Below are 14,519 nucleotides of genomic sequence, written 5' to 3'. Positions count from 1 at the left end.
GCAGTTTGGTGCAGCCACTATGGAAAACAGTGTGGAGATTCCTCAAAAGACTAGGAATAGACTTACCATATGACCCAGGAATCCCACTCCTGGGCCTGTATCCAGGAGGAAATCTACTTCAGGATGACACCTGCACCCCAGTGTTCATAGCAGCACTATTTACAATAGCCAAAACATGGAAACAGCCTAAATGTCCATCAACAGGTGACTGGATAAAGAAGAGGTGGTATATTTATACAATGGAATACTACTCAGCCATAAAAACCGACAACATAATGCCATTTGCAGCAACATGGATGCTCCTGGAGAATGTCATTCTAAGTGAAGTAAGCCAGAAAGAGAAAGAAAAATACCATATGAGATCGCTCATATGTGGAATCTAAAAAACAAAAACAAAAACAAACAAACAAACAAAAACAAAGCATAAATACAGGACAGAAATAGACTCACAGACAGAGAATACAGACTTGTGGTTACCAGGGGGGTGGAGGGTGGGAAGGGATAGACTGGGATTTCAAAATTGTAGAATAGACTACACTGTATAGCACAGGGAAATATACACAAAATGTTATGATAACTCACAGAGAAAAAAATGTGACAATGAGTGTGTATATGTCCATGAATGACTGAAAAATTGTGCTGAACACTGGAATTTGACACAACATTGTAAAATGATTATAAATCAATAAAAAATGTTAAAAAAAAAGAATCTTTTCCAACCACAATGATACAAAAATTAGAAACTAATTACAAGAAGAAAATTGGAAAAGACACAAATACTTGGAGACTAAACAACATGCTATTAAACAACCAATGGGTCACTGAAAAAAATCAAAGAGGAAATTTTTTATAACCTTGAGTCAGACAGAAATGGAAACACAATGTTCCAAAATCTATGGGACTCAGCAAAGATAGTTCTAAGAGAGAAGGTCACAGCAATACAAGTCTAACTCAAGAAACAAGAAGAATCTCAAATAAACAATCTAACTTTACATTTAAAGGAAACAGAAAACAAAGAACAAACAAAGCCAAAAGTTAGTAGAAGGAAGGAAATAATATAGATTAGAAGAGAAACAAATAAAATAGAGACTTAAAAAAAAAGAAAAAGAAAAGATTATGAAAACGGAGAGCTGGTCCTTTGAAAAGATAAACAAAACCGATAAACCTTTAGCTAGACTTAAGAAAAAAAGAGGGCCCAAATAAATAAAATCAGAGATGAAAGAGGATTTGCAGCAACATGGATGCACCTGGAGATTGTCATTCTAAGTGAAGTAAGCCAGAAAGAGAAAGAAAAATATCATATGATATCACTTAAATGTGGAATCTAAAAAAGGTAAAAAGAAGACATGAATGAACTTATTTACAAAACAGAAATAGACTCACAGATATAGTAAACAATCTTATGGTTATGGAGGGGTGGGGGTAGAAGGGGGCGGGAAGGGATAAACTGGGAGTTAGGGATTTGCAAATATTAACTAGTATATATAAAATAGATAAACAACAATTTTTTCTATATTATAGCATAGGGAATTATATTCAATACCTTATAGTAATCTATAATGAAAAAGAATATGAAAATGAACATACGTATATATATGTATGGCTGAAACATGCTGTACACCAGAAATTGACACACTGTAAACTGACTGACCTTCAATTTGAAAAAAAAAAGAAATGAAAGAGGACAAATTACAATCACTACCACAGAAAGACAAAGGATTATAAAAGAATACTATGAATAATTATGCACTAAGAAATGAGATAACCTACAAGAAATGGATAAATTCCTAGAAATATACAATCTTCCAAGAATGAATCATGAACAGAAAACCTGAACAGACTGATTACTGGTAATGAGACTGAATCAATAATAAAAATTCCTCAACAACAGTAAAAACTCCACATCCAGATAGCTTCACAGGCGAACACCACCAAACATTTAAAGAAAAGTTAATACTAAACTTTCTCAAATTATTCCAAGAAAAATTGAAGAGAAAGGAATTCTTCCAGACTCATTTTACAAGGTCAGCACTTACCCTGATACCAAAGCAGACAAAGACACTACAAAAAAGAAAAATTTCAGCCCAATATCACTAATGAACGTAGATAGAAAAATCCTCAACAAAATATTAGCAAACCAAATTTAATAATACATCAAAAAAATTCATACACTCTGATCAAGGAGGCTTCATCCCAAGGATGAAGGGGTGGTTTAACATCTGCAAATCAATCAACATGAGGCACCACATTAACAAAACAGAGGCTGAGGCTCCATGGAACTCCAAGTTGAATTGACGACTAGGGACAAAAGAGGAGTGAGCAAAGGAAAATGAGAAGAAGCAGAGAGGGAGATGAAAAATAAGAAGCCAAAGGAGAATGTAAGAAGGAGAAGAAGAGGAAGAGGGAGGGGAGGAGGAGGGGAGAAGAGGGGGGAGGAGGCGGAGGAGGAGGAGTTCTATGTGTAATGATAGCACCTGGGTGCTCTGTAGTACCTACTACGTTACAGGCACAACCACATATTAACTCACTAAACCCTAACAACAAGCCTATCGGATAGGTATTGCTAATATCCCTATTTGAAAGATGGGGAAACTAATTTACCCAAGATCGCTGACAGACTGTCTGAGACGGGATTTAAACCCAACCAGCCTGGCTCCAGCATCCATGCTTTTAATCCCGATATGCGTGTAGTGACATAGGAAGATATGCATAATATATTATTAAATGAAAAAGAGTCTTGTTCAACAGCATTATTTGAAAGAAAATAAATATATGTTCATACTTTTACATTATTCTTCCGGATTTATCTCCTACCTCCCCATCTTCTTATCTGTAATCCTCAAACCCATTAAAAATATTTGTGTATATACCTATGTATATATGTAGGTAAGTAATGTATGTTTACGTGGTCAATAGACTAAAGCATGAGAGAAAGACTTTATACCCAATTTTTATTACGGTTACCTCTGAGGGTAGGATTATGAATGGCCTTTATCTCTGTAATGTTTATAGGCACATAAAAGATACAAACTGAGCTTAGGGAGAGGGGAGATATTCTGTCATTTAATTTTAATCATTGTCTGAAAGCAAAGAACCTATTCTGATTGGAAATTTTCTCTGCCAATATGAAGTGGCTAAAATTAATTCTGACTGATCATCTCCACTCTTATTATAATGTACCAAGTAATATGACTACTTGATGTTTCATGTAATAACTGAATGCGATTTCTGGGACTGTATCTAACCTACCTAGTGAACACGGCCAATATCCCAAATGATTGAATGATGCTACTTACTATAGTGAATCATTCTTTTAGCTCAATAGCTTTCTAGCCACCTGGTAGACTGTTTCTAACCCAGAAGAAAGTAGCTCCCATTCAGAAAGTAGATGTCTGTAAATCATACTGAGCAACAGAGACATTCACCTATGTTTATGCTGGTTAAAAATATTGTAAATTCAGCCTTGCTAAGCCAAAAGACTGGGCAATTTGGGGCCTTGGCTCCCTCAATGATCAACTAAGGGAGAGAATTAGACGGTTTTTCTCTAACACAGTTTATGATCCTCCTACAAATAACACCTGCGCATTTAACGTATGCTAATGAGATAACCGAGGCTAACATTTAGCACAGAGTAAGTGCTCACGAAATGTTGCTTCCCTTTCTGATTCCCCTCATCACAGAAAATACTCCTAATACAGAGAAATCTAAAGTCCCTTGCAGCTATGCTGAAAGTGAGTTGGGCTGCGTTCATAAGCACTTTGAACTATTCCTCAGTTTGTTATTTTTATATAAATAAGTTACATTCTTTTATCTGACAGGTTAGATTAGAAGTTAAAAGTTAGTCAGTGCTGTCGTATGTGTTAGGGGCATTCTATTTCCAGGTCGGGGAAATCAGATCACTTCCATGTATTGCGAGAGAAGATACGAAAGCCCTTCTACCTAGTGGCCAGAGCATGCCCTCTGTGCAGGTCACATCTGGGTTAACATGACCAAAAATAAATGAAAACAATACAAACAAGCCAAACAAAACAAAACAAAAAAAAAAACGGTCAGCCAGGAATGTAAGTTACTAGACGAACTGAGAATTAGGCTGACAGAGTACAGGTCTGATAATCAGAGGGGAAGTCCTGGGTTGGCCCCAAAAGACAGACTAAGCATGTGCTGAGAGCACTAGTAAAGAAAGGTCATTTAAAAAAATGAGGAAAGGCATTTTAGGAAAAATACAGTATCTGAGATTTTTTTTTTTAAGTTAGACGTAACAGGAAAAATCAGAACTTTGTTGGACTTTCTTATACTTACTATGGTTTAATATTGTTTTCAGTCTGAATTATGTAATACTGTCACTGCTTAGGCATTCTAAAAGTCTTACTCCAGCCCTATTCAGAAAGCATTTTAGGAAGTTTTTGCTTTTGATTTGTTTTAAGACAAGGAAAAAAAAAATAGAAGTAGAGATCCATCAATTCATTGAAAGATTCATGCAGTGATGTTTGTGTTACTTTATTGAAAATATTTTAAAATGTTTCCCGTAACTTCTAAAGTAACTTTGTCATAAGAATTGTTCATATCTGAACTCAAAATGATTTAATGAACAATGTGAAGTACAATTTATGAACTTCATAAAAAACAAATGCTTAACACTATAAGAGATGAGGAACAGCAGCCACCTCCTGAGCTGCAGGGGGCCCACGTTATGTGATGTCTTTGTTTTGGATCAAGGTATCTAATGGTTAAGTCTGGCAGCTCTCCTAAAACATCAAGAGGTTCACTGAAGATTCAAGTCATTATCTTTGCGGAAATCTGAACGAATTATGGGGAATCTAGTGACAAATTCTAACTTACCTCATGAATGTAACAGTAATCAAAATAATGATAGCTACCATTCATTAGGCATTACAATTTTCTAGACATTATGTTAAGGACTTTTATGTATCTTCTTATTTAATTCTTACAGCAACCCCATAATTTAGTTTTCATTATTATCTCAAAATTTAGGATCTGAGTGCTGTTAAGTAATTTGCCCAAGGTCATAGGCTAGAGCTGAAATGAGAACCAAATGTCTGAGTCCAGTGTTTGCAAATTTTTTTTTTTTTTTTGCACAGAGGAGATAATCAGGTTTGTTTGTTTGTTTGTTTTAATGGAAGTACTCAGGATTGAACCAGGACCTCGTGCATACTAGGCATGCTAGGCATGCACTCTACCACTGAGCTATACCCTCCCCCAACCAGTGTCTGCAATTTCAACCCTTATGTTTTACTGGGAAAGGATGAGAGTGCATCTTTTTATAAACAAGGCAATTATCACCTTCAATAACAGAACTTCATCTCTGACTGGAAGACAAAAACCATCTAGATTATTTTCACCAACTCTGCAGCAAATGTCTTGCTGTTATCACACTTTCAAAGCTGCACTGATATGTTGATATAAAATCCAACAAGGTAATTATAATTGAATTTTAACATGTCTTATAAATTTCTAGCTATCAGAGAAAGAACTGCAAATTGAAATACAGCAGTTTCTTTTTTAGTCAATGTATTACAAAAGCTTTCTAATAATTCAATCATATGTTTAGGTACCTCCAGGGATGTTATTATGGTAAGATGTATTTTAAGAATAAAGCTGGCATCATTTTGACAGAAAACAGGTTTTAACTTTCTCTCATATCATCCAACTTGAATGAACAGAAACATCTTTATATGTTACTGAAAAGAGTGCTATGATAGCAAGATTAAATGGACTATAAGAAAAGCAAAGGAACAAACTATAAATAAACAGCAAAAAAGGATGGGAGGAGAGAGCATCAGTTCCTCAGAAAAGTCTACTTTTGCGTTCAAGAATCTAGAATGACTCAAAGGCTGTAAATTGAATGATGCCCAGTTCCAAGGTCAGAGAGGTAAACTTTGGTAAACTTAAACATAACAGACTTACCTTTAGGAGAGCCAACGCTACATGAAAGATTATGTTCAAACCCTGAAATAGAAGAAGAGAGTCAAAATCAATATTGTCATTATCACTATTTTATTAAATATTTTTCCAAGATTTCCATATATCTTTAATAAAATCCCTAATTCTTTTCATTTTCACATACAATTACAATTAAACCATGAGTTTTTAAAAAGGTATTTTCCCTCTCTGAGAAGCTTACTGTAAATTTTAGGTGCTATATCATTAATGCTCACATAAAATTATTGTTTTTACAAAAATTATCTTCCTTCAATCTATTTCTGGTATGAGGCTTGCAAAAGTCAAGTTCCTTGATCAAAATGGCAGTGGAACAGAAATCTAAATGTATGAACTGAAATTTATAGGTCTTACTCTGTACATCTGGGTGATATGGTTAAACTGCGGCAGACAAAACAGAACAAAACAGTGTTGCTCATAACAGGACAGGCTCTGAACTCAGCCTAATGGCTCTGAAGAGACGTTGAGATATTGAATTCAAGAGACAGGAATCTTAAATACTTAAGATGACAGAATCAGAAACAAAGTTGCCGTGGAATACACTGTTTCCTTGTCATGGAAGTCATCATATGTGAGGAGAAAGACCTTTTAAGTTTGAGCTGACATCTCCCTTAAGTCCTGGGTCTATTTGATGTGCCCTCTTCAGCTTGGTCACAAGTATAATCTATCTACCTTTCAGATGTGGAGCTGTACTAGATGTGTTATGAAAAGAACTTCGAATAAAACATCCTTTCCTGCCTCCATCGGTCTATGTACTTAAAGTGCATTCCTGTTACAATTTGCTAATCTTTCATATTCAACTACGAAAATATGATGTGATGGTAGAAGGGATGAATGTTAAACACAAACTATTTGGTTTTAGGTTTTGGGTGTACTCAGTTAAGATACCAAAAGCAGCAGGAAGTATAATCAGGCCAGGAGATAACATCAAATTGACGCAGTTCATCACCATGCCAAGCAATGATTCTGGACTGGTTTTGATCACAATTAGGAAACAAAAAAGACTATTATTTTAAAAAAAACAAACAAACACAAAAAACCTGGGTTATAACTAGGCAGAATTTGCTTTCCTAATCTAAATTTGGGTCCTCCCCCACCCCTTCCCCCACTCTCAGCTGCCCACTTGTAGGCCCAGCAAACAAAGACCTGCAGCTCTGCTCCACACCCCGACACCACAACTGCTGGGCGCAGTGAATCCTCACTACCTGAGTGCTTATCCACCTGCCTTCAGGACTAAACCCACAGTGTCTCTGGTTCTTGTTTTTCTAGTCATCGCTCGTAATGTCAGCACCTCTTATCTCTAGCTCTCTAATCCTTGTCATGCTCTGGTCCTTCCTCCTAAGCCAGTCTCCCACTTCCCCTCTCCTTCCCAGACCCCTTCAGGTACCCCACTCCACGTTAAACCCACTCTGCTATATTCTCAACCTCCCTCCCAAACATCCCGCCACAGCGCTTTCACAGGAAGAGTGAAATCTCAGTGATTCTCATAACAACCTGTATTAAGATTCCTCCTTTTCAGAGTATGAACTTGACTGGCCAAAGTTCTAACTTGACTATGTATTTAGCAGCAGGCTAGGATCACCCTCCAAGCTTCCCAATGTGTAGTTTAATGGCATTTTCACCACACAGTGCTGCTATGATGTATATAAGTGCTTATCTGAGACCAAACGATTGAAGTATACTTGCTATCTGAAATTTTCTGGGGTTTATTCTTTTTCCTACGGACCTACCTAGACCAACTTATAGACTCAACGTCAACTTACAGTAAGAAATCCTGTTCTTCAATGATCTCAAAGTCACACTGTTGGACAACTGAGCTATGAAAAACACAAGCAAGAACTTAAAAGGAAAAAAAACCCTCTAAATAGCCAAAATAGCTCTCACTAATACTAAGAAAAAAATTTATTCAAATTTTAACTTCATACATACTTTTAGCTCATTTGGTACTATGATTTTATTGTTTATAGGTATAAGAAGTAGCAAACTATAATACATAGTATGTGCTGGTTGGGGTTAGGGACAGGTAGCTTGTAAAGACAGTTGCCAGAATTAAAATATTAGACCTGACAGAAATAGAAGACAAACTTTTTAAAAATGTAGAGCTGTCTGGGCCCATTTAGTGGGGCCAATAGCCCTTCAACAGCTAACATTATTTCACTGTGATAATCCCAGCAATGTTAATGAATGTTTACATTATGTTTGAAATATTACACTTAAGAAGGAAGCATAGTATGTATTTTAAATAAAAAGTAGATTTTTAAGGTCTGGAAAGCTAAAGAAGTATTCGGTTATCAGAAAAATTTACATATGTAAACTCTTTAACTAAACTCATAATAATAAAGAAGTATTGCATCTGCTTATATGAAACCCCAGACACTACCCATAAAAATCAAGAAAAGTAGAGACTTCACAAGCCTTAAACTAAAGCAGAACAGTGTGGCCAGACTATGCAAACAAAGTATTTTCAGACCTCTAAGTCTTAGAAGTCAGGAAAAACTTGCCATTCTACCAAGTTCTTTACTTCACTACAATGTAATCTGATTTCCTAAGAGGATAATATAAAAAGCAATCTTAGTTGAATATTTTAGAATATCTACTTTCCTCTTTTAAATAAGACTTATTCCCATTTAGGAATACAATTAGAGGTATCATTAAATTATAGTAACATTCCACAGGCCAGCATCTGGGCACTACAAATAGGCTGGTTTTAAGGTTGATAACATCAATGCCAGCTTTGGTCCTCAGCCTGCTAGCCAACAATAAGGTGAATTACAAGTGTACCACCCTTCACTCTTCCAAGCCATCATATGAACTAAATCCCCAGTTAGTTTACTGTCCACCTACTCCTACATGGTCCAACTTTGCCTAATTGATCTGAAATACATTTTTTGAAATACATTTTAAAAAGAAAAAGATGTCATATATTTTCAAGATGCTTCCCCATTTCAGGACTATGTAATCTGTAGCAATTTGTTACTGAGGGGTAAATAAATGTTCCTAATAGGACTGAAAGGGTTAAAGCATTTCAAGAATTATTAAGAGTAAAAATAACCAGTAAATACGTTCTTATGGCTACTTACTATTTATAGTGCAAAGTCTAACTCCAAGCGCCAGACAGTAAATCAGGGTCAATATACACTGAGTATTTTCTATGTGCCAAGATCTAAATTAATTACATTGAAAACAGGTCCTTAGTTAATCCCATGACAATCCAAAAAATTCCATTTTACACCCAGGGAAATTAAGATTTAGAGAAGTCAAACTAACTTTCCCAAGGTCACACAGCTATTAAGTGGATTTCAACCTACATGGTATAACTCTAGAAGTCATACTCTTAAACACTAAGGTAGAGAAGGTGGCTCAGTGAATAAATGAATGAGCCCCTCGGCTGGGTATTATCGAACGTGTCCTCTAATTTCTAAAGGATGAAAGTGATTCTTCGCATTTAAAGGCAAGTACATTTTGAGAGTGGAGAGGAGAAAGATAACAAATAGGTGACTTCTACCAAAATCAAATTTTCTTCTTTGTCTCCATATTGAAAACACTCGCAAAAATTAGCTAGCTGCTGGCAGGATGGGAAGCAATAGAAACTCAGCTTGTGGTGAAAAGAAAGGGTCACCACCTTCCTCCAGTGACAACAGACTGAGATTGGACTTGTGCGCGTGAACAAGTGGTTCCTTAACTGATCAGAAGGCTGCTGTTTCAAAATTCAGTCACAGCCTGGAAAGATCTTCACTTGAAAGAACACCTACGAGTAATTGCCCCAAATTAAATAATTGCTCCAAAGTGCAGATCATTGTGTTCCTGGGTAGGCCAACAACTGAGCACCCACAATCTTGCATAAAGGGAGGCTGATGGCAGAGCACTCCCTGAAACAAAGACACGGAACATTTTGGCTCTGATGAGCAGGCAATCGTGGGCTCAGAGGGAGCTGACAGGCTGTGTGAGGAGCTGTCAAGCACTGCACTGACAGCACTGAGAGCAAGTGCTGAAAAGGCAGTGTCAGCAAGTGGCAAAAGTGCTTCAGCACCTGGGTCCTTGGGGAGCAAAACAGAAAGGAAATAAATAGTACATGGAAGTGGAAATCCACACAACAAGGCAGTGAAAAATGATCAAACCAGGTGAGCGGAGCAGGCTCGCAGGCTAAAGCTAGAGGAGATAGGTGCCGTCCTCCCCTTCTGATCCTGATCCACCCAACTGGGACGCACCACTGCAGGAAGGGGCAGTGACTGAGTGAGGCAGCGTATAAAGAGCACAACAAACGCACTGAGCACTTGCTAAGTATTCAATAAATGCTAACAATTACTATTAGGTTCACACATTTATTGCCTGCCATATCTGATATTTCAATATATATATATATATATATATATATATATATATTCACTAATTCTCTCAACAACTCTATGGCATTTGTGTTGCTGCCACCATTCAGAGACAAGGAAACTGAGGGTCAGAGATACCACACTGTTAGTAAACGGTAAAACCAGGACTAGAATTTATGTCTGTCTGACCCCCCCAAAACAAAAAAACAACCATGCTTTTTCACTGATTCCATCTTTACTGCAAAGTCAGTGAGGTTTTGGTGAGATATGTGTGGTGAATTAAAGATGGTCATAATCCTTTGACACTTCTCCCATTGAGAGGTGGGGCCTTGGTCCTCACCTCTTGAATCTGGGAAGACTATGATACTGCTTTGACCAACAGAATATGGTAGAAGTGAAGCTGTGCCAATATTCTGGGCCCAGGTCTCATAAGAGACTGACAGCTTTCACATCCTGTCTCTTGGAATGCTCGCTCTTGGAAGCCAGCCACCACGTAATAAATGTAATTACACTTAGACTCCTGTGCTCTAAAGAGGCCAAAGAGGAAAGGGCCTGCAGGGCAAGATGCCGTCCTTAGAAACAGAGGCCAAGGATCACTCAGGTGCCAGGTATGTGAGTGAAGATGTCATCCTGAAAGTTTGTCCCCCCAGCCTCAAGAGCCCCCGCTGATGTCATGTAGATCAGAGATGAAGCACATGGCTGAAACCTTCCCAAATTCCTGACTCATTAAATTGTGAACAAAATAAGCAGCTGTTCTTAATTTTAAAAAAATTTTCATTTTGGAATAACTTCAGAGTTAGAAAAAACTTGCAAAAGCAGTACCAAGAGTTACTGCATACCCTTCACCCAGCTTCATCAAATGTTAACATCTTATGTAACCGCAGTACAACTATCAAATCCAAGAAATTTTGTCAGATGTCCCACTCATGTATTTTTTTCTGGTCCAGGACCCAATCCTGGGTTGTACATTGAATTTAGTTGCCAAGTTTCCTTGTTCTTTCTCTTAGGACAGTTTTCAGTCTTTGTCTCTCATGAACTTGACATTTTTTAAGAGTACGGGCCAGTTATTTTGTAGAAGGTTCCTCAATTTGATTTGTCTGATGTTTCTTTATGATTAAACTTAGATTATGTATCCTTTGCACAAATATGACAGCAGCAGTGTCGTGTCAGCGAACCACATCAGGAGGCTACATAGTATCAATAGGTCTCACTGCAAAACCATGATTTTAACATCGCTTGGGTTTGGTGTCGCTTGTTATACACCCATCAGGTAACCAGAGCAGAATTCCTCTGACTTCTCTTTGATAAATTTCTTACTTCTGTGATCTGTAAAATAATGCATTTTTTTTTCCACAGAAAAAAGAAAGTGATAGATAATTACCATGCAAATATAACGAAATAAATACTGGCTGCTCTTAAATATAGGTCCTATGGCAAGAACACTGTTAATGTTAGCCAAAAAGTATTTACTTTATTCTGCTTCTTGTATTGTAATTGCTTTAAAAGTTCAATGTTTCAGGATGACTAAATAATGGACTTTGACGGAGTAATGAGTAATAATGATATGACGTTTTGGGTTTTGGTTTCTGCTTCTGGATTCCCACTAGAGGTCAGTATTGCAGCACTGAAAAATTAAGAAGAAGCTTTAAAAAAAAAAATTCAGGGACTTACACAGCAGCCTTGCATACAAATAAGTCCTAATGTTTTAAAACTCTCATAGCTAAGTCCTCTCTTATATCTACTACTAATTCACTACCGTAAAATACAACAAAACTTGGATGATTCCCACCTTTCCTTTTCCCCAGTTTTAGTAAATAAACATTTGCCATTTTTTAAAAATAGATTCGTTAGTTTTTCATAAGTAGAGTGGTTAAGACGACAGTTCAAGAATGGGGACAGATAAGAAGTAAATGTAACCTGTGAATGCATCTGTCTAGTTGTGGGTAATTTTTTTTTATCTTTGCTTGACTTACATTTTTTTTAATAAAATACTAAAAAGAGGTATATGTACAAGGTCTGAGTCCTTAATTATGAGTGACTATGGGAAGAATTCTTAGAGGTTAGTGATATCTGAAATAAACAAATGTTTCAGAAACATAAAATAAGAGAAAATAAATCAAATTATAGCTTTTGACAAGTATTCATCAAATCTGTGTGCTAGGCATTCTGAGAACTGCTGGGTATATACAAGCATTTACATATTCACAAAGATGGGTAAGTCTTCTCTACACCAAGGGGCTCAAACAGACAACATAGCACTCCTGGGTGTAAAGAAGAGATGTGACCTGGAAAGCACTTTGTGGTTCCTATAAAGATGCCCTATTGGCAAAGAACATTGGCGATCACCCATCTGTTCTTCTCAAATCCCCCCAAGTCACGATGAGCCTTGGATTATGTTGTCCCCTAGCTACAGTTATCAGTCAACCATCCCGGGCTACAGAGATGTTTTTGATGGCCTTCATAGTGACAAAGGATTTTCACCAATTGCTAACTACCAGTTGATCTTGAGTCTCTCCCTCCTCCATCCCTTGCTAGAGTTTCCATTGATCCAACTCACCCAGAAGCCAGAAGGAATAGGGACTCCGCTGTTAGAGTTCTTGTACCTATCCTCTCGCCTTTCTTTTAAAATAAAAATGACCTTTAGAAAACCCTGCAACACATTACTCTAAATTCAATAAATATTTATAGGGCACCAAGTATATGTTCCACATAGCACAGAGGTGTTCTGAAGATTTAAAGTAAATATATTTGTTTCTAAAAAAATCAACATAATTGGGGAGGCAACTTACATGCAGAGGTTAGAGAACAAAGCATTATTTAGCAAACTGTCAAATTACGTTGTAGAGTCCACCTCCCCGCAGAAAAATGCAACAGGCAATCAAGGTGTGGCAGGAATAACTTGAATAAACTGAGAAAGAGCAGTCTCAAGTTTTCTTTGGAAAACTAAACCTTGAACTAATTCCAATGGAAAATGATATTAGCTACTAACATTTATTGAACACCAATATATGCCAATAATTGTTTTCAAAATCTACAAATATCATTTGATTCAAATGTGAGAAATGCAGAAACTGAAGCACATTTGCGCATTGCTGAAGGTTCATTAATTTGCCCAAGATCACACACAAATGGTTGAAGCTGGGATTCAAATGTAGGCAGTCTGGCTTCAGAGATAATATTTAAAATGACCATTGTATACTGTAAATTTTCCTGAAATTTGATGCTATTAATTTAAAGTCAGAATATTTTCAACTAAGTACCATGATTTATATAGCAAACTATTTTTGTTAGTAATTAGCTAACAAAATTAGCTAAATGGAACAAAAGAGCCAGGACTTCAGTTACCATGAAGTAATTTGATTGCTCTAGGATATAATTCGGCTCATTCACAATATGTTAAGCTGTAAAATGGATGGAGGAGCTTGTTCCTTTACTAGGAGCTGACCAAGAGTTAGGTATCTATCTAAAAGAGGCAGGTAACTAAATCACTCATACTAGAAGTTCTTTTCCAAGAAACTACTGGAAATCACAGATCTGCTGCCATAGTAAGGAGGAGACGTCTCTGTTTAAGAAAAGACAGAAGATTTAGTTACTTAATTTGGCCTGAGATCTACTAAATGACAAAGAAACAAGTTAAAGTGAGAGCTATAACAAAGCAAAAAGACCTAATCAGCAAAGGACACTGTAGCAAAAATACAGTAGTTGCTGCAAAAATTCTATAATTTTAGGCGAAAGTTCCAAAAACCCCATGAAATTCATTCCAATTTTTAAACACAGCAATCTAGAAATTCACTGTAGAAATTAATTAATACTATAGACCAAAAGTTTTAGGGCAGGAGTTAAAAGATCTGTATCATAGTTCTGTTTCTGCCAGCAATTGGCCTAAGTGTCTCAACTTCTCTGTAAGAGACCTAAATACTAAAATGGGGAATACTTGCTAAAAATAACAAGGAGGCACATGTGGCAAGTTCACTTCTGGAATCCCATCCTGCAAGATTCTGATTCAGCAAGTCCAGGACAGGCATCAACATCTATTACGTATTTTACCACCCTCCACCGGACTCCACAGATTCTAACCACTGGTGTCCACATTTTTAAAGAGTTAAGAGTAGTCCAAGAAGAGGTCAGAAACACTGGTGTAGGTGAAACTGAGGAGGGCCTTGCACCACAGGTGAGTCAGTCTGTATTGCGCTTCCTCGTTCCACCATCACCATGCTACCTGCGGCCGCCGTCCTG

General features: G+C 36.9%; 1 protein-coding gene across 5 annotated transcripts in view; it reads right to left on the bottom strand.

The window, feature by feature from the left end:
* The window catches only part of RABGAP1L (RAB GTPase activating protein 1 like), a 563,496-nt gene that overhangs the window by 170,636 nt on the left and 378,341 nt on the right, over positions 1-14,519 (bottom strand). For all 5 annotated transcript variants that reach the window (XM_031435736.2, XM_064478006.1, XM_064478007.1 and 2 more), the window contains one exon: positions 5,926-5,967. In XM_031435736.2, the coding sequence (XP_031291596.2) occupies positions 5,926-5,967 (42 nt within the window). The remainder of the gene's footprint in view (positions 1-5,925; positions 5,968-14,519) is intronic.

The sequence above is a fragment of the Camelus dromedarius genome, chromosome 23 (genome assembly GCF_036321535.1).
Source record: "Camelus dromedarius isolate mCamDro1 chromosome 23, mCamDro1.pat, whole genome shotgun sequence".
NCBI lineage: Eukaryota > Metazoa > Chordata > Mammalia > Artiodactyla > Camelidae > Camelus > Camelus dromedarius.
This window is presented reverse-complemented; position numbering and strand designations above follow the sequence as displayed.